Source organism: Callorhinus ursinus, unplaced genomic scaffold (assembly GCF_003265705.2).
Source record: "Callorhinus ursinus isolate GAN/ISIS: 27379988/994484 unplaced genomic scaffold, GSC_fseal_2.0 scaffold10, whole genome shotgun sequence".
Taxonomy (NCBI): domain Eukaryota; kingdom Metazoa; phylum Chordata; class Mammalia; order Carnivora; family Otariidae; genus Callorhinus; species Callorhinus ursinus.
The window spans coordinates 67,459,767-67,487,184 of NW_027397072.1; the positions used below are offsets into that span (position 1 = coordinate 67,459,767).

Consider the following 27,418-nt stretch of genomic DNA (forward strand, 5'->3'; position numbering starts at 1 on the left):
CTCAGATCATGATCCCAGGGTCCTGAGATCGAGTCCTGCACTGGGCTCCCTACTCAGCAGGGAGCCTGCCTCTCCCTCTCTCTCTACCCCTCCCCTGCTTGTGCACTCTCTCTCTCTCTCTCTCAAATAATAAAATTAAAAAAAAAAAACAACACAATTTTACTGGGAGCTTTAAATTGATACCAAAACCCTCTTGGGATTTGTCCTCAATTTTGGGAATTCTGTTTGTCATTACAATTTCCTCCATAGACTACTTCTAATGTAACCCCTTCTGTGAGTGTAAGTTCTACTTAAATGTTAACATCTTAAGCCTACCTTGCAAAAGGCAAGTAGCTTTGGAGTAGCCCTGCCTTTCTTTTCCCAGAAAGAGGGGGATTTCATGTCTGACCTTATCTCTACAGTTTTATTTTTAATTTTAGAAGAGTAGACTAGTTCTTTCCAGCTGAATCTGGAGGTAAGTTTACAAATAATCTAAGAACTTAGGTTTTAATGATTTTCTTTAGAACTTCCTCTACTTAGCAACCAGTTTCTTTATAAATCTGCCTTAGTGTTTAAAGAGCCTTATATTCTTTCCAGAGAATAGAATATTTTAGCAGAAATTCTTATTTCTTGGGGCACCGGGATGGCTCAGTCGGTTAAGCATCTACTTTCGGCTCAGGTCATGATCTTAGGGTCCTGGGATGGAGCTCCACATCGGGCTCCCTGTTAGCAGGGTGTCTGCTTCTCCCTCTCCTTCTGCTCCTCTTCCTCCCCCTGCTTGTGCCCAATCCCTCCTCCCCACCTTGCTTGCTCGCTTGCTTGTTCTCTCTCTCAAATAAATAAATAAAATCTCTAAAAAAAAAAGAAATTCTTGGGGCGCCTAGGTGGCTCAGTCTTTAAGCATCTGCCTTCGGCACAGGTCATGATTTCAGGGTCCTGGGATCGAGCCCTGCAAGGGGCTGCCTGCTCAGCGGGACGTCTGCTTCTCCCTCTCCCTCTGTTGCTCTCCCTGCTTGGGCTCTCTCTGTCAAATAAATAAATAAAATCTTTTAAAAAAGAAAAGAAATTCTTATTTCTTCCTCATGAAAATACTATTCATTTCATGATACCATCCTTAAAAATTCTTATTAATTAGAAAAATAAGACTTTAGTTTATTAAAAAAAGGGAAGTTTATTTAAAAAAGAAATTATTTTCTTGATATAAATTTATATCTGGTATAATGAAGTTTTCAATTATTAGATGCTAAAATATCTAACAGAAAATTTGAATTGGAGGGGAGTAGGGTGGTGGGGGTGGCAAAGTAAATAGTGAAAAAATAAGGATAACCTGTTTCTAGTTCCTTATGGTCATATTATTTAAGTCTGTTTTAGATATATAGTAAGGACCTTTGTATAAAGCAACAATAGTAAGGGTAACATTTTGGAGTATACAGCCTGTAATAATTTAATGTAGGTAGAAGACAGAAAGACTTGCAATCAGTGGGTAGCTCTTAAAATATGTGCTGTAGAAATGTTGCCTGCACTCATGTATGTATAAAAACATTAAATGCTCCTGAATTTGTGTGGTTATAGAATCTTGGACTTGTTAATACCACTTACCAACCGGGTTTGTGACACTGGGCCAGACAAAGTGAGTCCCGTTTACTCAGCATTGTTTGGAGGGCATGAAGAGTGCCTAGAAATGTTACTCCAGCATGGCTACAGCCCAGATGCCCAGATGTGCCTTGTCTTTGGATTCAGTTCTCCCATGTGTATGGCTTTCCAAAAGGAGTATGTATATTTGCTGTATTTTTATTCTTTTTTGCTATATGGAGATGTATTTCCAAGTGATTTTCTTTTATGGTGAAACTTGTTATCTCATAGTGCTAAATTGTTGACTTAACAAACAAATAACCCTCTATGATGTACCTTGTTCCATCGAAGTACGGTAAAAATGAAGTGATAATGCAAGATTTTTTTCTCTTCTCTTTTTGGATCTGGATTATATTTTCATTGTGGCCACTTTAGAGAATACTTTCAGTGTATTAAAGTAAATGCAGGATGGGGCGCCTGGCTGGCTCAGTTGGTGGAACGTGCAACTCTTGATCTCAGGGTTGTGAGTTTAAGCCTGACGTTGGGTGTAGATACTACTTAAGAATAAAATGTTAAAAAAAAATAAAGTAAACGTAGGAGTTCTCTGCTAATTCTTCGTTTTCAAAACAATTAAAAAATTAAAACATTCAGTTATATGATGAATAAGGCCTGAGGATCTAATGTATAACTTGATGACTATAGTTGATAACACTGTATTGTATAATTGAAATTTGCTAAAAAAAGAAAATGGTAAATATGCAATGTGATGGATGTGTTAATTCTGTGGGGGGAAATCCTTTCACAGTGTGTATATTTATGGGATTATTATGTTGTATTATGTTGTATATGTATTATGTTGTATTATGTTGTATATTTTTAAATAACTGAAATCTTATTTGTCAATTATACTTTAGTAGAGCTGGGGGATGAAAAAAGAATTTAAAATGACTTTATCAAGTAAGGCATTGATTGTGTTTCAGGTATTTTACCATTTGAAATTTATAAGACTTGTTCTTAGCCTAAAAATGAAACTTTAGTTTTGTAAATATTATTGTACTTTTAATGTATTCAGTATGTGGCATTTCTTAGAGTCAGAGTAATTAAAAAGTCTTAAAATAATTGTTCTGCTAATCTTCTATGATCCTGTGAGGTAGAATAAATGAAGAATTACTGCTGTTTTATTAGCTTCTGGCCAGTCCTTGTCTATAAGACTCCTGAGGTTTTTAAAATAGATAGTAAGAATAAGGCCATGTGCAAGAAAAACCGTACTGAGTAATATGTAGGGTCCATCCATTAATGGAGTAAGTTGTGCAGATAGACACTCTTGTTTTTATTGATACAGAAGAGGTTGTAGGCATACCCCAAATATCATTGGCTCTCTTGAATTCACTATTATGGACAGTTCTCCACTATTTAATTGAAATATCTGTCAAAAATTTATTTTCTAAGCTTTTTAGTCTACCATTTTTTAATATTTCTGTGTAAAATAGTAGTTCATTTTATTTATTCAGAAGGCAAGCTTCCAAGTATATATTGTAGTCTGAATATTTGGGGCTTTGGTGAATCGGAGTATCTGGGACCTACTCGATGCATTACTTCCATGATTTCATAGTAGTTTGTTGTGTACTCCTTCCAAGTTTTCTTTCTAAACACTTATAGTTTTTCTTCAGTAAGGCTGCATTGATGACTTTAGTTGTTTCAGTTGTCTTTCTTTATATGTATCTAACTCCATTACATTTTATTATTAGGTCAGAATTGAACTTTTAAAAAATACTATATTAGAACATAGTGGTTTTAGATAGTTTGTATATGTGTTTGTCCAATATGATGATAGTCTTTTCTGTCCTTCATTTTATCTTTCGGAGGAAGAGCAGCTAAGCTCATGCCTCATCAGCTTCAAAGTGTAGTTTGAATTAAATCATATGACACTGTGCCCTGTTAACCCTGAAACACCTTAAAATTAAAATTAAGTTTTTCTGGCCTGAAGAATCAGGTAAATTGAACCTTATGGGACAGAGAGTGTGAGGGGAATTCTGGAGAAGAGAGAGCTGGAAAAGGGCACCCTCTAATTCTCTGTATGCATCTGCATATGTCCCAAGGTCACTCCAAGCTTTGAATGACAGGCTCAGATTGCTGAAAACAAGATTTAAACTGTCACCCAAGTCTCAGAGTAACCCCTGAGTGGCACATTTGATGGGACCAGACCCAAAATAGCATAACAAAGGCTTTAAGAACTGAATTGACATTGCAACTACAGCCTTTAGAAGGTGAAACAGAAATTGCAGTCTGAACTAACTAGGTTATATGCCTGCTAAAAAAAAACAAACAAAAGTCAGTATTCTTCAAAGGATTAATACAGGACACAGGATACAGAACCTACACAACAATCACATCACAACACCTAGGATATAGTCTAAAATTACTTGACATGTGAGGAACAGTAAACTATGCCCAGTTCTCAAGGGAAAAGAATTAACAGGTGTCAAACCCAAGATAATTCTGCTTTTGGAAATATCAGGTAATTGAAAGCAGCTATTTAAGGTAAACACACTTGCAATAAATGGAAAGGTAGAAATTCTCAATTAAGAAATAAAAACTGTAGGGCACCTGGGTGGCTCAGTTGGTTAAGCGACTGCCTTTGGCTCAGGTCATGATCCTGGAGTCCTGGGATCGAGTCCCGCATCGGGCTCCCTGCTCAGCAGGGAGTCTGCTCCTCCCTCTGACTCCCCCCTCTCATGCTCTCTCTATCTATCTCATTCTCTCTCTCAAAATAAATAAATAAAATCTTTAAAAAAAAAAAAGAAAAACTGTAAAGGAGGAACCACGTGGAGATTTTATAACTGGAAAAAACAGTATCTGAAATGAAAATTTCTCTGGGTGGGCTCCACAGCAGAATGGAACTGACAGAGGAAGGAGAGGAAGGAGTCCGTTAACTTGAAGATAAACCAATAGAAATTATCCAAAGAGAAGAAGAGAGAGAAAAGATTGGGGGAAATAAAAAAGGACGGAGCCTCAGGGGTCCTGAGGGACAGTATCAACACGTGGACATTCATGTCATTAGAATCCAGAAGGAGAGGAGAAAGAGATTGTTGCACGAAAATTATGTGAACTCATAATGGCCAAAAGCTTCCCAACATTGGATAAAAGATACACATTTATAGATTTAGGAAGTTCAGTGAACTGATACAGGATAAAGCCAAAAAAAATAAAAAAGCATACTCAAAAATAACCAAACAGCTGAAAACTGAAAGTAAAGAAGCAGCAGTGTGCTGTACGGTGGTCCTTGGTCACAGACTTGAGCTACTCTTGGAAATTCTGCTCTGGGAAGTGACCCTATAGACCACAATTGAAATCTGGTTTGGTGGCTTTAAAAGGGCTTATCAGCTTTTTTTTCTCCCTTGTGGAAACTTGTAATTGGACCAAATGTGTTCTTAATTAGTAAGGTAGGTTTTTTTCAGTGAGAAAAGTCATTGGGAGATATTACTTGTTAGCCTATAGGGGAAAAGCTTAAAACATCAAAATACCTGTTTTATGACATCCTCCTGCTCTTTGTACTTGACTTTTCAGTTGTTTGCCTGGGACCCATGGCAATAGACTTAATTTTGAGACATCTTTGCTATTACCTACTTTGTGGGTAATTTAAATGAAGGGGAAACCTTTCGCAAGGGACTAAATCTAAGCTATGGTAGCATTATAATCACATATGCTCACATTTAATGTGTGTATATAAAGGAGTTGACTTAAATATAGTACATTGTACAATTTTTGGCACATAGTAAAAAAACACCAAGGTTAATTTTCTTCTCCCTGCCATCTTCCTTTTGTCTAGAAAACAATATCAATTAAATTTTAATCTCTGTACTACATTTATATTAGCTAATTAATGTCTGCTATTAGTTTACATGTCAATCACTGTACATGCAATGTAAGAATCATTTGATTATTTTGGAATTCCATAAAAAACTTTGCTGATCAAGTAAAGTGTCATTCTCCCAGTAGGTTTTGTTTTAGTATATAAAGAGAGTAACATGGCCAAGTGTCTGGGGGAAAAAAAGTAAAAATAGAAGAATTTGTTAATTTTTTGTTGTTTCTTTCAGTAAGTATGCATTTTAAAATTGGGATTCTCAGGGGCACCTGGCTGGCTCAGTTGGAAGAGGGTGCTGCTCTTGATACTCGGGGTCGTGAGCTCAAGCCCCACATGGGGTGTAGAGATTACTTAAAAATAAAATCTTAAAAAAAAAAAGATTTGGATTCTCTATAGTCACACACTTAAAAATTAATTAAATTAATTAAAATTGCCATTTAAAAAGCAAGGATAATTGAATATAACTTTCATTTCAGAATAGCTATTATGTGCTTTTGTTCCATAATGAAACAGTATATGAATTTCTTTTACTCCATTTACCAACTATTAATAAGAATTTGAGTTAACTTGGAAGACTGTTTTCTGAAATTAATTATTATTAGATACTAAAATTTTCAGAGATTTAGTAAGAGATAATGAGATAGGTTTAGTAGTGTAAGTTTTGAAATTTTATTTTTATAGCAACCATATGTTCTTATAATAATGTTAGTTTGATTTTTGCATTTGTAGGTTTTTTGGTAGTTTTGGCATTTCTCTGAGATCTAGAAATTTAGTGTTTGTGGCCCTTCTTGCACTTTTGGCCTGTTGTGTTTCGGTAAACTTTCGTTTGCTTTTATGAATAGTATAATGAATATCAAAAGATGATGAAAATAATAAATATAAATAATGGCTCTGGGTTTTAAGTTTTCCCTTCTTTATTGTTTTATGTTTTATTCAGCCACGTTAACTTTTTAGCTCAGGATTCTAAAACATTTTTGTTCTGTATCCCTCTGAGAGGATAAGCTTCCATTTGAAGCAATGATCTTTAGCTCTTCTCACCACTGCGAGGAATGATGGAAAGGTGTCTCCTCTGTCACTGTACAAAAAGCAGACTTGTCCTCTGGGGCTAAAAAGTTAACAGCTGCAGTGACATGAAAGCGTCTTTCAGAAGCACAGTTAAGTAATTCAACTCAAATGAGAAAATACAAGAAAAAGACTCCTTTAACTGGAATGGGTGAAGGAGGAGGGAAGCTGACACATTTCAGTACAGTTTGAACAAATGCTATTGCCTTTTATAGATGACCGTAGAACATGATCATGGCTCAACTGAATTGATTTTGTCTTTCTAATTGATACTGATCATTGTTATCGCAGAGTTTTATAGAAATCATGTCCACTCTCATCATCATATCACACATGGGTGCACCTGACAGGACCTAATGTCTTCATTTTGTTTTCAACTGTTAGCTGAGAGCCATTCAGTAAAATTTACTATATGATCTTTTGATAATTCAGCTAATAAGTTGGTTAGATGTTTCGTTGGCTCATTGGACATAAGATACTCAAGATGTTTGCCTGTTTCTTTTTTTTTTTAGGATTTTATTTATTTATTTGACAGAGAGTGACACAGCGAGAGAGGGAACACAAGCAGGGAGAGTAGGAGAGGGAGAAGCAGGCCTCCTGCTGAGCAGGGGGCCCAATACGGGGCTCGATCCCAGGACTCTGGGACCATGACCTGAGTCGAAGGCAGACGCCCAATGACTGAGCCGCCCAGGTGCCCCTATTTGCCTGTTTCTATTTGTTTAAAATAAGTCTTGTTAACATGTTGAATTTCCTTTTACTGTGATTCTGGTATCAGGGTACTGTTTCTGCACACATTTTTGAATTTCAAAGAGCAGAATGATAAAAAAGGTACAACCCTAAAAATAAGGCCTAGACATCGTTTTTTTAGTTTTTAAACTTCTCCTCCTAGTATCTATTGATTTCCACTGTTTTATAACATGCATTCTCTTAATGTGTCACAAGTAGCTCTTGATATTCATGTTAAATAAGAAGGACTATTTCTTTTTAATTCATATGCTCTTTGAGAGTTTTCTAGTTCTTCATTGGGGCTTGAGAGAGAATTTGTTTTAAGTGTTAAGGGAATTACATGCATATGTCCATGTAATTTATATTTTAACCAAAGGTTATCTAAGCCCTAGAGTCTGTTGTTGCTCAATGATATGTTATCACATATCAAACTAGACAAAAGAAAGGTTTTTAAAGACAGAGAGAGAGCATTAAAAAAGACAGGAACTTACTATCAAGAAATGCATTGCTTAGGCAAGGTTGCCCTCCTAAGGGGATGGAAGGGTCCATCAGTAAATTTTCCAATATTGACCAGGAAATTCCATGTTGACTGATTAAAGGTCACATTCCTTAGGGAGCTGAAACTGCAGTTAGGTTTTAAGTCTTGGTTTACTGACTTGGGGGCCTTAAGCCAGATGAGGCCATGTGGGGCCCGTGATTTTCTTTTTAACAGATCCATTTCTTTAATTTTAAATATTTTTCTTCTGGGGGAATTTCTTCTGGATGGCTCAGTTAGTTAAGTGTCCGATTCTTGATCTCGACTCAGGTTATGGTCTCAGGGTTGTGAGATCAAGCCCACATCGGGCTTTGTACTCTGCAGGGAGTCTACATCTGCCCTAGATTCTTTTCCTCTCCCTCTCCCTCTATTCTTCCCTCCTGCTCTCATGCTTTCTCTCTAATAAGTAAATTAATCTTTTTTTTTTTTAAAGATACTTCTTCTGAAAAAAAAAGATATCTCTTCTGAGATATGTCCGGAGGTTGAAGAAGACATTTTGGCATTTAATTTGAAAATGTAACTAGCATACTTTATTTATTTATTATTTTTTTCTAGCATACTTTTAAAGAATAAATTCATCCTATAGTTCTCTCTTTTCTGACCTCAGTGTATACCATATGGGATTTCTCAAATATTTTCATTATGGAGCCTTTGTCATATGGGTCATTTTCAGGGTCTAGTGTTTCTTGGAACAAACTTTGGGAAACATAGGTCTGGCCTTAAAATATTCCTCAGTTTCATTTGACTATTTCATGAAGCAGTTTTCATAATAGAGGAATGATATTTCATATATTTGCTGTGTCTTATTCACTGGTAGATTTTGGTTTGATATACCAGTTCTACCAGTCACCAGTTCCGTGACTAAGCTTCACAGTTTTTGTCTCTAGAATGGAGATAATAGTAGAACTTACTTCTTAGGGTTGTTGTGAGGATTAAGGCAAATCTTCCATGTAACACATTTAACATAGTGCCTGGTACAGAATAAATACTCATTAAAGTTTGTTATTATAAGGAATTATATGTGTGTATGTTCCTCCCACATTTTAGAGATGAATGGTTTATCTTTTGGCCTTGTTCTTCAAATTTTCTTAGCAGGAGCCACATGTCTGGGTGCTATATTAAAATTTTAATAAGAAAGCCACTAATTGTTTTGTAGTTTTTTCCAAACAGAAAATGGCTAGAGAACCCATCTGTAGCACTTACTCTGATAGCTTGCATTTAGGGCTCTCATTTACCTTTGTATTCTGTAGCAAAAGTGTGTTTCAAGAGCTAAATCATTAAGAGCTAAAGTATCTGTGGTTAGGCTGTTGATGGCTTCAGAGGCTTGAGGGAAGAATTCAACCAGTCCCTGAATTGCACATGTAAACACTCATGCCTTGAAAATTGCCAGGCTTCTTGAGAATTATATATCACATTTCTAGTGAGGCAGTTTCTTGTAGTTTACCTGCATATTTATTGGAACTTGTTCAACAGTCCATGTGTAGCTTGTCTGTTCTATAGTGGAATCAGCAAGTAATAACTGCAGGCAAAATAATGAGGGCCTAGTCAAATGAGGTCGAAGTGGTTGAAATAAATTGGTGATAACTGTTTAGAACCACCAGTCAGAAGTATATCCTTTAGCATTTTTTTTGCAGTGCAAGACTGCTGGCAACAAATCTCTCAGCTTTCCTGTATCTGAAAAGAACCAGTGGAAAAAAATACATAAATATACGGCTGTTTTCAAGAACAGTAATATGAATGATGGACTTCTAATCAGGAACAAATAGCAAGATGGTAGACAGGCAAAATGGTTTTAATTTTTATAAAGATATTTTAGAGGGGTGCCTGGGTGGCAGAGTTGGTTGAGCATCCCACTCTTGGTTTCAGCTCTGGGCTGTGAGATTGCAGGGTCATGAGGTCCAGCCACGTGTCGGGCTCCGCCTGAGAGCATAGAGTCCGCTTAAGACTCTCTCACCCTCTCCCTCTGCCACCCCACGTCAACGCAATCTCTCTCTCAAATAAATAAATTTTTTTAAAGATTTTATTTATTGAGAGAGAGAGAATGAGAGATAGAGAGCACGAGAGGGAAGAGGGTCAGAGGGAGAAGCAGACTCCCTGCTGAGCAGGGAGCCCGATGTGGGACTCGATCCCGGGACTTCAGGATCATGACCTGAGCTGAAGGCAGTCGCTTAGCCACCTGAGCCACCCAGGCGCCCCTAAATAAATATTTTTTAAAAAGAAATTTTAGAATTATTGATTTTTCTTTTCTTTTTTTAAAGATTTTTTTATTTATTTGAGAGAGAGAAAGACCACAATGGGGAGGGGCAGAGGGAAAGGGAGTCCCAAACAGACTCACAGACTCACACTGATGCAGAGCGCAATGCTGGGTTTCCACTAGGGGCTCAATCTCAGGACCCTGAGATCACTACCTGAGCTGAAACCAAGAGTCAGATGCTCAGCCAACTCTGCCACCCAGATGCACCTCAATTTTCCTTTTCTAATTGCTATGTAAATAACTAAGAGTAAAGCAAATACTGTTTAAGGTTTTAACTAAAGAAAAGCACGAATTGGAGATTAAACAACATATTTATAAAATAGAATTAATGCCAGTTTCAAAGGGAGAATGATTGTTGTTGTTGTTGTTTTTATTTATTTACTTGAGAGAGAAGAGTAAGAGGGAGGGAGTGAGAGAGAGAGAAAGAGTACAGGAGGAGAGGGAGAAGCAGACTCCCTGCTGAGCAGGGAGCCCGGTGCGGTGTGGAGCTCCATCCCAGGGCCCTGAGATCATGACCTGAGCTGAAGGCAGATGCTTAACTGACTGAGCCACCCAGGGACCCTGGGAGAATGATTTTATTACATATTTTCTTCATAGTTGTGTACATAGTAAACATACTTGTTTACTGAGCTTTGTTACAGTTAAACTTATAGCATAAACACTTTTTAAAATGTGGTCACAGGGCCATCATAATTGCAGTTTTTGATGACTATATCATATTTTGTACTTACCCACTCCTCTGTTGTTAAATAGGTAATTTCTTTCTTTCTAAAGTCTATTGTAGATAATACTATTGTTATTGTACAGATAGAATAATTTCTTTTTGATTTTGTCTTGGATAAATTCCCAAGATTTATGCTTATTGTATTCTATTCTAGTTATTTATTTTTTAAAGTAGGCTCCACACCCAACATGGGGCTTGAACTCATGACCCTGAGGTCAAAAGTTGCATGCTCCACTGACTGAGCCAGCCAGGTACCCCCATTATGTTTTAATTTAATTGTATGTTTTATTTTATTTTAATTAATTAATTTTAATTAATTGGTGGTAACTTATTTTACATATAATTTTACTTTACAGATACTTGTATAGTGTTATTTTGTGTGCCGGAAAGGTGAAGTAACTGGTTCAGAGTCCCATAGATAATAAGTAGCTGAGCAGGCTAGCTCCAGAGATGTGCCCCTTATAACTTTGCTGTGATATCTCTTTTGATACATCTTGTCAATTAGCTCTCAGGTTACACTTATTTTCAGTCAGTTTAGCCACAACTTATCAGTATTGGATGATACATTAAAAGAATAACATTAACCAATTTAATAGAAAACCATATACTTCTATTCGTAAAAGTATTTGATAAAGAAGATTAATTTAAAAGTATAAAGCTGTAAGTTAAATTTTTGTTCATAAAAAACTTTTCTTGTTTTTACCATTATAAACTTAAAAATAAAAGGGAAATTGACTAAGACTCTTGCTAAAGGAAATGGTATCTTAGAAATTCCTAGAATGAGTCCTCTGTCTTTAGGGACTGATGACATTGTTAATTACCTTTGCTTCCAAATATTTTGTTGTAGATACTTAATTGTACAAAAATACCACAGTTTGAGAAGAGTTTTCTATTTGTCAATGATAATTTTTAAAATTATCTACTTAAGATAAATGTTTTAAATTCTAAGTGCACTACCTGTTCATAGTTGAAAATTAAAAACCACGCAGGAGGGTGTAAATTAAAAAGTAAAATACTCCCTTTCCCCTAGTACCCTAGTGTCAATTCACTAGACCCAGGAAGGGGTGCAGGATGAGAGGCCCCAAAATGTATCATTTGACATAAAGATTATTTTGAGTTAAAAGTAGTAAAAACCCAGCAGATGCAAGAAAAGCTCTCTGCCTCCCCCATAACTGCCTAACTTTACATTGGAAAGGGTAGCCTGCAATGGGGGAAGAGTACTATTATCAGAGACTCCCCGTTACCTAAGGAACTTGTCTGCATAATAGGACAACCTTGTTTTTCCAAACCCCTCATTTCACCTTCCTGCTAATGAGCTCTCTCCCCTTCATATCCTCAGGCCCTGTCCCTCTCCTTAGCTCATATAAGTGTCATGTTGCCTCTTTGTCTTTGGAATTTCATGTCTATGTGGATTCTCCATACTTATGCCTATTAAATTTGATTTTCTCTTGTTAATCTGTCTCATGTCAGTTTGATTCTAAGTCCAACTAGAAGGACCATAGGGCAGAGGAAGTTCTTCTTCCCTGATACATGTCACAGCATTCCGCTATCCCATCTGCCATTTATTTTCCAGCTGTAGGTACTATTAACTACTTGTAAGAATTTTTTTATATAAAAGTCTAACTTCTCTTTCTTTCTTTCTTTCTTTCTTTCTTTCTTTCTTTCTTTCTTTCTTTCTTTCTTTCTTTCTTTCTTGTGGTGGAGCTGTGAATTTTTTGGAATTGTGAATATTCTTTTGAAATATGGAGCCCAACTAAATGAACTTCATTTGGCATACTGCCTGAAGTATGAGAAGTTTTCAGTATTTCGCTACTTTTTGAAGAAGGGTTGTCCATTGGCACCGTGGAACCATATTTCTGAATTTATAAGTCATGCGATTAAAGCACAGACAAAATATAAGGAATGGCTGCCATCTCTCCTGCTCGCTGGATTTGACCCACTGAATCTACTGTGCAGCTCATGGTAAGAAATCCTACCATAGTGAAACTTTTCCTTTTTGAGTGAATATACTACCTTCAATTTCCCCCAATTTCTTAAAATTCCCATGTTGGGAGAAGGGCGTGTGTGTGTGTGTGTGTGTGTGTGTGTGTGTGTGTGTGTGTTTGCACATGATGGCTAGGTTGGGGTGAAGGAGTTGGGGGCTGCTAATAGTGAGCTTGAATGTAAGAGTCCTAATAAAAGGTAAGAGGTGACTGGAAGGGAGTAGGGGAGGATGGATTTTTGGAGAGGGCTATTTTTTCTACTTAGGCCATCTCTCATGCTCTTAAAAATGCCTGTGACAAAATGGTTGTAGCTGCTTTGGAGATGTCTTTTTTTTTTTTTTAAGATTTTATTTATTTATTTGACAGAGAGAGACGCAGCAAGAGAGGGAACACAAGCAGGGGGAGTGGGAGAGGGAGAAGCAGGCTTCCAGTGGAGCAGGGAGCCCAATGTGGGGCTCAATCCCAGGACCCGGATATCATGACCTGAGCTGAAGGCAGACGCTTGACCGACTGAGCCACCCAGGCGCCCCTGCTTTGGAGATTTCTGTTGTCCCTTAGTCTACTAGAGTCAATACTCTTGTCCTATAGCATCTTGTCTATTTGAACTTGGTCTCCCTTAGTAAATACTAATTTCTGAGGTAACTGATGATATATGAAAGTTGAGTCAGGATTTTTCTTGGGCAAGAAGAGGACACTTTCTGCCAGCTTCCAGCTTTTGCAAAAGTTTTAAGTGTCTAGATAGAACTGAGAAGGTAATTGTAGCAATGCAAGAACTCTGTTGGCGTGATAAGTCAAATGAGAAAATAGAATGAAAGTCTCCAGGAAAATGGAGGACAAGGGTATTTTATAAAATTTCAATGAAACATCTAGATGGCTTCATTTTTGTGCTTCAAAAACTAGCATTTACTAAAATAATGTTTAGTCAAATACTAGATTTTGCATTTCAGCAGAAAAGTGCTTTAAAGATACCTTGTTATTTGAGTTTTTTGTTAAAAAAGAGATTCTCTTTGGGGTTCATGCAGGCACCGTTAGTGTTCCCTACTCATATGTTTAGTTTGCACTTCTGGGGACTCCATCTTTCCCTTGGTAGCTTCTCCATCTGCATATGATGAACAAGTCTGTATTTGGCAGGATCCCAGTATCCCACCTTTTTATTACATCTGAAAATATATAGAATTCAGGAATTTTTACTAAGTAGAGGTTTTATGCTTAGGGCTGTCATCCCTTTTGATACTGTTTCAGATACGTGGTTTGTAGGGAAAAACTGCTTTCTGGTAGGTTGTTTGAGGAACATAGAAGTAAAAACAAAGTTGAGATACATGTTCTGATTGCCGTTTTACTTTTTTATTTATAGCTTTACAACAGGTTGAGTCCCTAATTGTATTTACTCCTTTTCCCACTAGCTGACTAATATCTAGTCGTTTGTCAGATACTCATTGTTGTAATTCTCTCTGTATCTTTTCAGTAAAATTTCATAGAAATCCATTGTGTTTTTTAGATAATTGAATGAAATATAAAGATTATTGACGGGGTGCCTGGGTGGCTCAGATGGTTAAGCATCTGCCTTCGGCTCAGGTCATGATCCCAGGGTCCTGGGATTGGGCCCCACATCGGGCTCCCGGTTCAGTGGGGAGCCTGCTTCTCCTTCTCCCTCTGCCTCTCTCCCTGTTCATGTTCTCTCTCTGTATCTCTGTGTCTCAAATGAATAAATAAAATCTTTAAAAAAAAAAGATTAACAATTCATTGAGGATCACTGTTTTTTTTTTTTTTTAAAGATTTTATTAATTTGACAGAGAGAGACACAGTGGAGAGAAGGAACACAAGCAGGGGGAGTGGGAGTGGGAGAGGGAGAGGGAAGCAGGCTTCCCGTGGAGCAGGGAGCCCGATGTGGGGCTCGATCCCAGGACCCTGGGATCATGACCTGAGCCGAAGGCAGACGCTTAACGACTGAGCCACCCAGGTGCCCCGAGGATCACTGATCTTTAAAAGTTATTTGTATGTGCTTATTTGTTTTACACTCCCTGTACATGTGCATGTGTGTGTACGCACTCACACACACACCACTGAGATAGAAACACTTGCTAAGGAATGCTCTATCTAGCTATTCATGAAGTTATTTAAGTACCCTTAGCTATGAGCTTAGTGAATTGTATGGTTGTGTTGGGCTCCTGACAGCTAGCAGCAGTTGCCTCTCACCATTCTAGGATTCACTTTCCAACTGCTGCTGTAAATCCAGGCCAGCATGTGGGGTAGCTGTGGACAGCCCTGACAGTGTGTCCGCAGCTTGGTTCTTGTCCTCACGGCACCCACTCTCTTCTCAGCAGTACTCTTTACGTTCCTCCACCGAGGCTACTAACTCGACTCTATTACTTGTCCATTACTTTTGGCCTTCATACTCCCTTCTGGTTTCTGGTTTATTTTTTCTTTAACCAACACTAAGTAGGCACTATTTTAAGTTTGTTACTGTATTAACTCATTTAATATAGAATACAGTAGATACTGTTATCTGTATTTTACAGAGAAGGAAATTGAGGCCCAGAGTGTTTGAACATACTTGCTCAAGCTCACACAGCTAGTTAGTGCTAGAGCTTAGGTTTGAACCTAGGCTGTCCTGTGTAGTGTGGCTCAAGTCTGTCTTTCTAACCACTGTCCTCTGCTGCCTTAGTCCTGTGTGTCCACATGGATCCTGTAGTTACATCACTTAATTTCAGCTACCTTAATCCCTTGCCTAACCTGGGTGGGATATATGCCAACTTTTCCTGCTCCTTCCTATTCCTAAATTAGGAAGAACCTGTACAGGGAAAAAAATTAAACATTGCCCCCTTTCCTTTCCTCCTCAGCCAACCACCTAGACTGCTGGAAGGAGAGGGAATTATTTAGCTTTATTCTCCCAGAAGGCTTTGTAAAATATGCTCTTCCATTCCCCAGTCCTGATACAGGACCCTCCATCTCCCCATGTGAATAGTCTGTTTAAGAATTTGTGTGTTATATGGAGTACCCAGGTGACTTAGTCGGTTTTGCGCCTGACTCTTGATTTTGGCTCAGGTCATGATCTCAGGGTCATGAGATTGAGCCCCATGTCGGACTCTGGGGGCTCCAGGTTGGGCATGGAGCCTGCTTAAGATTCTCTCTCTCTCTCCCCCTCCCTCTGCCATCTGCTCCCCCCCACCCCAGTGTGGTGCTCTCTCTCTCTAAAAGAAAAAAAAAAAAGAATGTGTGTGTTATATTTATTGTCATATTTCTGTGTGCTGTATTCATTGGGTGTGTTAGGACAGAAAAGAGTTGAGAACCAGTAAGCTACAAATTATTTTGAAGTAAATTGTAAAACTTTGAACTATCTGAACTGAGAATGCCACTTGCATATATTTTACTCCAAAGGAGTAACTTTAGTCACTTTATATTCATTAGAAAAATACAGTGGAAAATTTCATTTTAGCAATGAAAGTGCTTAACATGGTCAGATTTTTGTTCACTGATCTTTTATTGAATGGATAAAGCTAGTGTTTATGCTGAATATGATAAATGTTTTGCTTTCTTTGATCAAATTTACATTCAAAGAGCTGTTACAAGAAAAATTCTCCCATAAAAATTACAAAATGTTGTTAAAGTGGATTTTGGTTGTATCTTATTTATATCACACATAAGTCTGTTGCTTAATCTTTGTCATGTAAATTATAAATGTCTTTCCTAGTATTGCTTGCCTTAAACAGCCTTAAAAAATGTATCTGGCTGAATAATTGCCTGTCACAATATAATCTACAGAGTTGAAATTTTTTTTCAACTTTAAATGCAAGACTAGGTACACCACCCCCCTGCCCCTGCCCAAATGTAATAGGTGAATAATAGAAAGTAAATGTCATCTGTGCATTTAGTTGATTAACTGTCACTTGTTTATGATTGTACAACTGCTTTGTACAATGTAATGGTCAATGTAGTACAGTAAAAATACATTTTTAGTGGCATTATCAGCATTGGTAGAATACACTCACCATTATATTAACTAAAGCTGTATAAACAGATTTATTTCTTGTGTGTGTTTAGATAACTGCACAAAAATGACTTTGTGTTTGGTCACACTGAAACTTAAAGCACACTTAAGCAGAAAAATGAAACCATTAAAAAAGAAATAAGGAGCTAGAATTAAGTAACCTTTGGTACAGGGTACTAGAAAGTCAAGGGGATTGTTTGCTTTTGAGTATATTTTATCATTTTATTTATTCTCAGTATTTCCTGATAAGTTGTGATTTCACTGAGAGCTTCCCAAGAAGTAGAATGTTTTCCTAAAGCATTTGTACTACACTTTTAAGTTCTTTCTTATATATGCTTGCATATTAGAGAATTAAGAATTTGCGAAATAATTTTCATACTCTCTAATCAGTCATTTCAAGGACACTTTGACCTGAATTACAAGAATTAAGTTATCTTTGAGATGACATGTTGAGACTATTACTCAATTTCTTTCCTTTCCTTCTATTTTTTTCCCCTTCTTTAGTTCTTGCTCAGTAATGTCTTCAAAAAAGCAACCTTGGAAAGAATTTCTGAAGTAATTACCAGAAGCCCTAATCATTTTACTTTTCTTCAGACAATGTGATAGTGTAGGGGAGTATCTAGTTGAGTACAAGATAGGTAATCCTGTTAGAATTTGGAGTTCCCTTTAAGCTGTGACTAAATTTCATATGTATAATATTTTAAGCCCTATCAAAAATGTAATACTGAAAATTTCAGACCAGTTCTAGTAATAGCAAATATTTATGTAACATTTTTGTCTTAAAACTATGTTTACTATATTGTTTCATATTATTTTCTCCAATACTCCCCTGAAATAGGCAGGTTAAGTAGTATTCTCATTTTAGAGACCATAATCTAGGGCTTAAAGAATTTAGGCAACATGTTTGTAAGTAGGAGAGGTGGTATTAGAAACCAGAACTTTTCTTAGACTAATGCTCTGTTCAGTAGGATTCAAGTGCTTATAAAATTTCGGGGAAGTCTCCTCTGGCTGGGTTGGTAGGAAAAACTTGGTATTATTTTGAAAAAACAGAGGAAGAACTGTTTGTCTTGAACGCCTTTCAGTCCTTAAAGACAAAACTTATTTTGGTACATCTTCTAGAAGTGAATCTGTAGTGGGGAAGGTTCCTAGAGGGGAACAATTGTACGTGCCTGAGAGTTGGACGGAAAAAGGCCATCTCTCGCATACATATTCCGTTTAGAGTTAACTTTGCGTGTTTGGGCTTTATCTTTTCAGGGCTATTAAATTGTGAGTCTGTGAGGGTGACCAGTCTAGGTTCAGCAAGATGGTTCGAGTAGGAGGAGGTAATGGCAAATCCACTGATGACGCTGGTACTGTCTCTCTTTTTCTTACCACTGCTGCTGAGGAATGGGAAGGAAAGTTCCTATCCTCTACAAGTGTAGAGATTCTCTGGTCATCTACTCGATAACTATACACATAGTCGATTCATTTTCTTATAGGAACCTGTAGATGATTATTCATTTCCACTGAATTTGCCTTCAGTTACACGATTATTTCTATGCCCCAGTTTTCGCTCTTCCTTCTATACTGCGATGTTGTAAGAATAGTTGTGTGGTGTTTGTTTTCAGGATGAACCCTCTTGTGTCTAATGGTATGTTAACATCTTGCCAATATAGGATTGACTCAGTCAGTGATGACACCCTTATCTTCACTTTGGAGTTCACCAATTGGAGGAGGCTTCCTCCAACTGTTGAAAAGATGCTCTCCACTCGTGCCTCAAACTCCTCTTGGGCTCTGCAGCAACATATTGGTAAGAAAGTACAATTTTAAACATGTTTCACTACTTTTTCTTCTCTTCCTCCTCTAGCTATGTTATAATTTTAAATGATCAGAGTCATTGGAGAACATATATTAAATTGGGCATCATTTGCATTTTCTTTATGTGGGGAAAGGATGGGGCTGTGGTAATGGTGGCGGGGGATCATAGTAATTTCCTTCAACAAAAATCATATCTGATTTGGTAAGTTTAGCTTAAAGGACATATAACAAAAAATAGGTATTTACTGACATTTTTATTTAATGAATCCTTTTATTTCTAGTAAGGATTATGTAAACAAAAGTGAGTCCTAAAAATGTTGTTAGTGAATATTTAGTTTGTGATCAGAAAAATGCTAAACCTAATTTTCCTCTTAGGAGTGTGTGTGGATTTGTGTTGTCTCTTTAATAATTTATCATCTCTAAAAGGAAGTATTACCGTCCCTTATTTATACCTGTTCTTACTGAATGCATGCCAGTGGGTTGGTATAACTATCAAGGTGAGCTTGGTGAAAATTCTGTGAATTGATTGGTATTTTAAATGACTGTTTTAAAACAAATTCTCAACTTCCTTTCACAAATTAAAATTTTTTAAGTTAGTTAAAAAAAGCATACAGTAGAAGATTTTACACAAGGAAACCAGTTTAAACATAATATATTGCAAAGTATTCCTATTTACTTATTCAGATTTATTTTACTTTAACTATATTTTGTTAAACAGATTATATGTCTTAAGTTAGGAAAATTATTTCTTCACTGCTATTTTGCATGAAATGTAGCTCTTCATAAAACACGTTGAATAGATTTTTAACAAGTGAACTTATGCATATGTAGAAATGTGTCTTGTAATTTCTTGGAAAATTACATATAAGTAAATTTTCTCAATCAAAAACAGACATTCAGGAAAATATGCTCTTGAACTGAGGTGTATTCAAACTCTTAGAGAGTTTTCTATTGAAGAAAAAAGTAATGTTTGGAGTCTGAGTCTTTTCATACAGAATTTCTTTAATGATAATGTTGGAAAACTTACTTGCATTTAACTCTTAATGTTGAGAATTGCATCTTCTTTTATTAATATGTATCTGAAGCAGCAGAGAACAAGTATCTTTTCAAAATAGAATATGGGACAATGGATTTGGGAACAAAAGTCAAATGAGGGAGCATATGCCAAATGGGAAAATTATTGCAGGGTATCAATTAGTAAAGATATGTGAGACTTTACTCTGAAGACTTTAACATATGGCAGCTTTGTCCAGATGAAGGTAAAAATTGTGCTTGAGTACATTACCCTGCAGTAGACTAAATCCATCAAGGGTTTCTTGTTTAATTAGTCACTAGGTAGAGCTTGTGTAGGGTAATAATCAGTATCTCTTAAGAGGATTTTATTTTGGCTGAAGATTTGCAAAAGTCCTTCTCAGAGGTACTAATGTAGCTAATGCTTTTCTGGCCAACTTCTTGGTTCCATTCCCATGTATCCAACTGCCTTTTGTACATCTCTACTTGGTATCCCACATTTTGACATATCCAAAAAAAAATTTTTTTTTTTTTGACATATCCAAAATTTGAACTTGTCATTTTTCCTACTAGTCCTGCTGTTCCTTCTGTATCCTGGTTTGAGAAGTGGAATGGTTTGGGAGCTCTTGACCCAGAGTTGTGAGTTATTCTTGGCAGCTCTTTGTTACTTGTTTCATCAACAGCAGTTGTGCTCAACAGGAATGATTTTGCCCCTGATATTTGGCAATGTCTGCCAGCATTTTTTGGTTGTCACAACTGATAAGGGGGCTCTTGTCATCTAGGGGGTAGGGGTGAGGGATGCTGCTAAACATCCTACAATGTGCGGGGCAGCCCTCCACGACAAAGAATTATCTGGCCTCAAATGTCAGTAGTGCTGAGTTTGGGAAACTTATCTACATTGTCTCTTGGGTTGTCCAGTTTTAGGAAGGCCTTTAATTCCTATCATGGAAAGCCTTTTTAACCCTGTTCTTATTGCACACTACTTAGGAAAAGCTTGCATTCTTCCTCCTAGTTATATTGGTCTCTCAAGGTGTACTTTTATTGGTTCCTCTTCTGCAGGTAATGGGAGCCATTTAATGTCGGATTTTTAATAAGGCTGAGGAAAAGATATGCCCATCTACTCAGTTGTCTGAATTTCCAGTAGGAGTATGCTTTTCTTCCTTTCTGTAGTTCAAGGCTCTCTCTCAATATACTCAGCTTCCCTTTTCCTTTCAGTTTTCAGGACACTACATTTCTTTCTTTCTTTCTTTTTCTTTCTTTTCTTTTCTTTTCTTTTCTTTCTTTCTTTCTTTCTTTCTTTCTTTCTTTCTTTCTTTCTTTTTCTTTTCTTTTCTTTTCTTTTCTTTTCTTTTCTTTTTTTTTCTTTCTTTCTTTTCTTTCTTTCTTCTTTCTTTCTTAGTAGGCTCCAGGCCCAGAATGGAGCCCAGCTAGGGGCTTGAACTCATGACTCTGAGATCAAGACCTGAGCTGAGATCAAGAGTTGGACACTGAGCCACCCAGGCACCCTGACACTCCATTTCTGTATATAGGTTATCTTTATTTGGGTCTTGAGCTGCAGGATTTCTGGTGAGCAGAAGCATGGCCAATGTTTTTAACACCAATGGGAGTGAACCCAGAAAAACAACTCTTGACTTAAATGTATGACAGTCTTGCTTTTACCCACTTTTTCCAGTAACTTATGATGGTAGTAGAAACTACATTGTCAATATATTTCTTTAAATTTTTTGGAAAAGATGCTTCTTGCAGCTCTACAACTATTAGTGAGCCCCCACATAATTTCAGCTCCATAGCTCATTAGGTATGCTAGAATCTATCTTAAGGAAAGAATTTTCTCCTTTTTTTTTAGGCCCTTTTCAGGTCTTGGAGATGCCATTACTTTGTCAAAACACTCCTTTCCTTACCTTTTTCCTTCATAAGGCAATAGCAAGTTGCTCTGATAGTTTATAAATAAAAAAGACAGCTAGTTCCCTTGCTGCTCATCTTTTAATCATTAAGTCAGATTTGTCTTCAAGAAGTTTTTTTTTTTTTTTTTTTTTTGCATTAGAAAGGAAATGTATACCAGGTAAAATTTACTGACTGTTCACAGCTTTTTTTTTTTTTTTTAAGATTTGTAGTTTTTTTTATTTTTAAAGTTTATAGCTTTAATGATAATTTTTAAAACCATGTGCCTTATAGATGGTATATATGTATATATATATATATACCTCTTAGAAACATCATTTTAACCATATAGTAGTAGACTTCTTAATAAAAAAATTTGCCAATCCCTTGCCAGCTGTCCAAGATAAAGTCTAAGTAATTAAATTCTTAGGGATGAAAGCACTTGGCTTAGTTCATCCCCCCTGTAGTGATTAAATACGTACAATTCTATCCAGAGTATTATATGAATCTGGATTCTACAAAGGTTCTAAAAGGGCCCCAGGAAACTCTCTTGATCTATTCATTTCAGTGTTCTTCTGCTTTGTTCTAAAAAGGATTTAAAGTAGTTTGTACATGTAGATTATCACAAAACAGTAAAGCAGAAGTTAAAAGTGAAAGCAAAAGAAAAATGAAAAGTAATGTTGGGGATGGATATAAAATGGAGTCAGGGAGAGCATAAAGCATGATGATCTGAGACTTGTCTGTGGATAGGCTATAAGTTTGACTCTGACTAAGCTCTCTAGTCATTGACACTAGGTTACAGAGTTCATAATATAAAACAGACTTATTGCTCAGAAGTACTGATATTCTTGGTTGTCATAATGGACAGTGTTCTAGACAATATCTTGACAGCCATGGTTTCTTGGGACTTTATTTTACCAGTCTTCACTGTGGGCTCTTGCTATCATACCAAACTATAATTCAATAGAAGTAGTTCTTAAGGGATCAGTACATTGTCATCCAGGTATTAAGTTATCTGTTGCTCTGACTTGACCAGGGCTGGATTTGTAATATCTGGAGGAGTGGATGACCTATATATGTTCTTCAGCAATTCTCTCTAAATAGTGTATCTTTAAACTCAATTTCTTTAAAAAAATTTTTTTTAATTTAAGTTCATTTATTTATTTTCATAATCTGTACACCCTACATGGGGCTGGGACTCATGACCCAACTCAGTAATAGTAATAATAGTAGTAGTTAGCAGTGAATCTAAATTATACTACCTAAGAAGTATCAGAGAACAAGCTATTTTGTGTTGCAGGTTGAGTTGAGAACATATTTTTAAGAGATAGTCGAGCTTCAAAGTAGAAGCAAAATAAAAATGGAAAATAAAGGTTGATTTGTGATAGGTTAAGTGTTCTATTTGTGAAACCCAAAGAACATTATGAGAACTCCTTGCTAAATATGGTGGACTGAGCAAATATCCACAACCAGAGTTTCCTTTGAAACTTTGAACAGTACTCATGGTTTGGAGCAATGTTCCTTCCTCGTGTATTCTTCATGATAAAGCTCTGCCTGCAGTAAGTACACCAAACTGACTACATGTAGCACCTTATTTTAAGAGAGTGTTATATTTGCATTTAAAAAATTGAGGAATAACTACCAGAAACAATTTAAATTTAGCAATAGCTATAATCCTTTCTGGTAATATTTTTTTCCCCAGCTTTATTGAAATATAATTGACATATAACATGGTGTAAGTTTGAAGTATACCTTTTTGGTAATAATTAACTAGCATTCCAGTTGTCTACTCAAGCCATTTCTAGTTTATGGTAATAAAATGTATCCAGTTTTAAAAGAACATTTTTCTGTTATCTATAGCAAGACCATGTATCTTGTGCAAAAGGTGAATCTCTTTTCTTGAAGATACATCTTTCAAGATATATCTTTTTTTTTAAGTTTGTTTGTTTATTTACTTTGAATAATCTGCACCAATGTGGGGCTTGAACTCCTGAGCCCGAGATCAGGAATGCCCTGCTTTACTGAGCCAGCCAGATGCCCCTTGCGATGTATCTTTTATATCGTTAAGTTACTTGTTAAAAAGATGGGAGGTGTGGCACAACCTTATTTCAGGCTAATGGAGAGTTTTAATTCCTGTGCTACTTTGACACTCATGGTAGTGATATGGTTCAGTTTTTGCATGGACATCGGGCCAAGTAAAATGGTTAAAAGATTTGAGCTCTGGAATTAAGTAGACACACGTCCACTAGTTTCTAGCTATAGAGAAATTACTTATATCTCTGAGCCTTGGTTTCTTCAATAGAACCCACCTCACATAATTTTTACAATGGATTTTGTCATTCCTCTTCCTTGGAACACAGGAAGACTGAATTTTCCAGCCTCCATTATCATGTGAATGGTGTAAGTGATCAAAGTTCATTGGGTGTGAGCTCTCTGTGCTCTCACTTCTCTTACTGAGGAAATGTGAAAGCATGTTTGAGATGGTGACCCAAGGTGGAAGTAACCTGAAACACTTAGTTGTCATTTCAGGCACCTGCCCTGGAGAATCACCTGGCCCGAGGAGGATTTTGCATGAGGAAGAAATAAACCTTTGTTGTGTTAAGATGCTGGTTTTTAGTATTTATATGTTACCACAGCACAACATAGCCTGGTAACCCAGTTAATCCATAACTAAATCCTGCCCCAGAGTCCATGTCCAAGGAAAGGTCAATAAAAGCTACAGATAATGTAGTAGTGTACTTGGTAATGAGTATTTATACAAATGCTGTGTGGTGGAATAGTTCAACTAAAACCCACCTGCTGCTTATTTTAAATACTGACTTGCAAAACCCCAACTTGAAGTTTTGAGATAAAATGTTCAGTAAATTAAAAGGTTTCTAAATTTGGTAGGGATCAGGAAAATATGTGGAGTAAAGAGTTATGCTTTTAAAACTACAGGAAAAATGGTGTATTGTGTCTAGTCACAGGGACCATGCCCATAGAATTAATAAAGCTCAATATTTGGTGAGATTCAGAAGCCACTGTCCACAGTGGTTTTTAACTCTAGAGGCATTTCCTCTGGTTTGAGGCATTATCACTAAGAACCCCAACAGTAATTGCCTTTCATCTTGAAAAATTAAACATGTGATCTTCTATATATAGAGTAGGAAACTTGACCTCCAAGATTCCAGCCATATTGTTGGCCTTTATCACTCCAGCAGAATCATGCCTTAAATGTACTACAGACGGCCCTTATTGTTAGATTTAAGAGCCAGACTTAGTTTTGGGTTTTTTTAGTGAGAAATTTATAGTTAACTTAAAATTTTAACAAGATTCCATATGCCCATTTATAATTTTAGCTTCACACAGCCTCTTACTAATCCAAGTGTAGCTTCACATAGCATTTCTTACTAATCCACGTGGCTCTCTGTGTGTGTGTGTGTGTGTGTGTGTGTGTGTGTGGTGGGGAAGTTCTTACTAGATTGTAGCCATAGTTGTGGGGACATTTTGCCGTTAAAACTGTTCTGATGTTGTCAGTAGTCTGTTGGTAAGCTAAGAGAGGAGAAAGTGTTGCCTTAGAGCAGTTAAAACAGTATTTTTAAAAGTATTCCAGGTAGCAGGTCACCAATATTATTTGAAAGTCCATCTTACTCCTCCTAGATGTGTACTGCATTGGATATGTGTGCAGGTGGACCCTAGGGACAGCTGTATCCCAGTTAAAACAAAAAATTATTTTCTAGACCCAAAATATCTATTTTAAGGTGGAAAGGCAATTAGAATAGAAGCTTTAACTCCTGATAGCTTGTTCATTTGAGAATTTTTAATCATTCAGTCTGTAATTTTAGTTAGTTACAAATATGGACCACAGGCAGAAGTCTTCAGTGAAGAGAAGCTATCCCATAAGTATTTCTATAGGTGGACATTTACAGATCTCGCTGTTTATATCCACTAATTCCTTAGTGAGTGGATTCTTTAATTACATGTCAGCTCTGTGTTAGACACTGACAGCATTTATGAATGAAGAAATAAAGCAAGCGTAGTTCTTTAGTGCAGTGGCTAAAGGGAAAGAAGCAGGATCATGGCAGAGGCTTGACATGTTTTATAGATTAAGGGGTCTCAGTTTGTAAAAACAACAACAACATTAAAGATTTGGTTAGATAAAAGTGATTATTTATGTAATAAGGTTTCAAGTAAGCCAGAGGGAGATGGGATTAGCCTTAAATAGGCCCATTTGTTTGAGAAGAAGGTGGTATGGTTCGAGGTAAGTTTATAGTTGGAGAACTAGGCCTTCAGAGAAAGAGGGCCCTGAAGGCCTCCTGTTTCACTTTGAAGTAGGAAGGAAATGATGCTGAGGAGACTGAAGTGACAGTTGGGTGGGAATGGGATGGTTGAGAATGGTTGTTGTGGGAAGTGAATGGGGGGGCCAGAGAAGGAGGTCCTGTGCAACCCTACAGACCTGGTAGACGTTGCAAGTGGTACTAGCTCATATGGTTATGGGATCATTTTTTTCCCAGCATCGCTTCACTTTCTGTCTTGAGGTGCAGGAGAGTGGTTACATTGATCTGGGGATTGTCAGAGCAGAGAGAGAAGAATTAAGGATGATAAAATAACATAAGTGATGGGCCTTCTGGAATCTAGTCTGAATAGGAAAGGACGTGAGAAAGGATAGACCAGCGGCAGGAGGAGTTGGGGGACCTGAGGTCTCCATGATATTAAAGATTGGGTATATTGGCAGTAAGGGAGAGCGGAGTCTGGAAGGATAGGCAGTAGTGTATGCTGGAATTTAAAGACAAAAAGCCATGGGTCTGGAATTGGTGCAGAACCATGAGAATGGTACATTTGCCTCCTAGACTTTGTGGTAGGTGTGACAGGGGTGGAAAAATGAGAAAATTCTATGTGAGAAATTGGTCAAGGAAGTTAATTTCCCTGGGAAGATCAGGCTTCTCTGAGGACAGAGGTGGAGAGAGTTTTCTCTACAGTGTTCTAGATGTAGGTGAGTTTGTTTATGGTAGAATTGGGGGTTCCTGAGAACTTTATGGAAAAGTTTTAGAGGCAGTTAAAATTTGCTTTATAACGTTGAGTCTCATTTTTTCCTCTTGTCTCAGATTACTGTGTTATAATACCCTAAACAGGGTAGGGTAATGAAGAATGGATTTTTCTAGGAGATTCTGAGACCATGATTCATTCTTTCATTTGATGATTTTGGTAATTTGCAAATATTCCATGCTCCAGAGAGGCATTCTAAAGATGGGAAAGAGGAAGATGAAATTGCTTATCAATGATTAAGTTCCCTTTCATTTTGTCTTTTCTCTACTAGTGATGTAGTTGTAAGAATTGAGTTTTTGTCGCTGTCCCTGCCCCCCCGCAACTGAACACACATGGCCCAATGCTTTGTACTTACGTATCCACATGGGTTGGAAAAATGTTTTTTGGAAAATCTGTGTAAGAATCACTACTGATGGGGCAGCTTACTTTTCTGTAGATGTTAGGAAATGGAGATAACATCATTCATGAAATGAGTTTATTACACCACTAATAGGCTAACACAGCAAAGAAGTTGAACTGGAACAGCACAAAGTAATACCGTGGTGGATAACTTCCTAAAAACATGACTTTTGAAATATATTAGAGTCTTTGTAGTACTTTATATTGTGATAGGAGTGCCACAATAATTGTTTGTACATATAGAGGTTTGCTCATTCTCCTATGACACAATATTTAAGAGTCCTCAAACTTAAAGATGGATTATATACCTTTTTTTAAATTGTTTTTTTTTAATATTTTATTTGAGAGAGAGAGAAACAGCATGAGAGGGGGGAGGGTCAGAGGGAGAAGCAGGCTCCCCGCTGAGCTGGGAGCCCGATGTGGGACTTGATCCCAGGACTCTAGGATCATGACCTGAGCTGAAGGCAGTCGCTTAACCAACTGAGCCACCCAGGCGCCCCTATACTTTTTTTTTTTTTTTTTTGCTAAAATATCACTGTTCTAATGTTTCTTAATCTTCTTTTTCTTGGACATAAATAGTTATTAGTAGTATGAAACCTAGTGTATATTTTCTAAAAA

At 36.9% G+C, this 27,418-nt stretch overlaps 1 protein-coding gene across 4 annotated transcripts in view; it reads left to right on the forward strand.

Moving 5' to 3' along the window:
- ASB3 (ankyrin repeat and SOCS box containing 3) overlaps nt 1–27,418 on the forward strand; it is a 103,504-nt gene that overhangs the window by 67,475 nt on the left and 8,611 nt on the right. For all 4 annotated transcript variants that reach the window (XM_025868848.2, XM_073897718.1, XM_025868846.2 and 1 more), the window contains 3 exons: nt 1,552–1,749; nt 12,422–12,679; nt 18,343–18,476. In XM_025868848.2, coding sequence (XP_025724633.1) covers nt 1,552–1,749; nt 12,422–12,679; nt 18,343–18,476 — 590 coding nt within the window. The remainder of the gene's footprint in view (nt 1–1,551; nt 1,750–12,421; nt 12,680–18,342; nt 18,477–27,418) is intronic.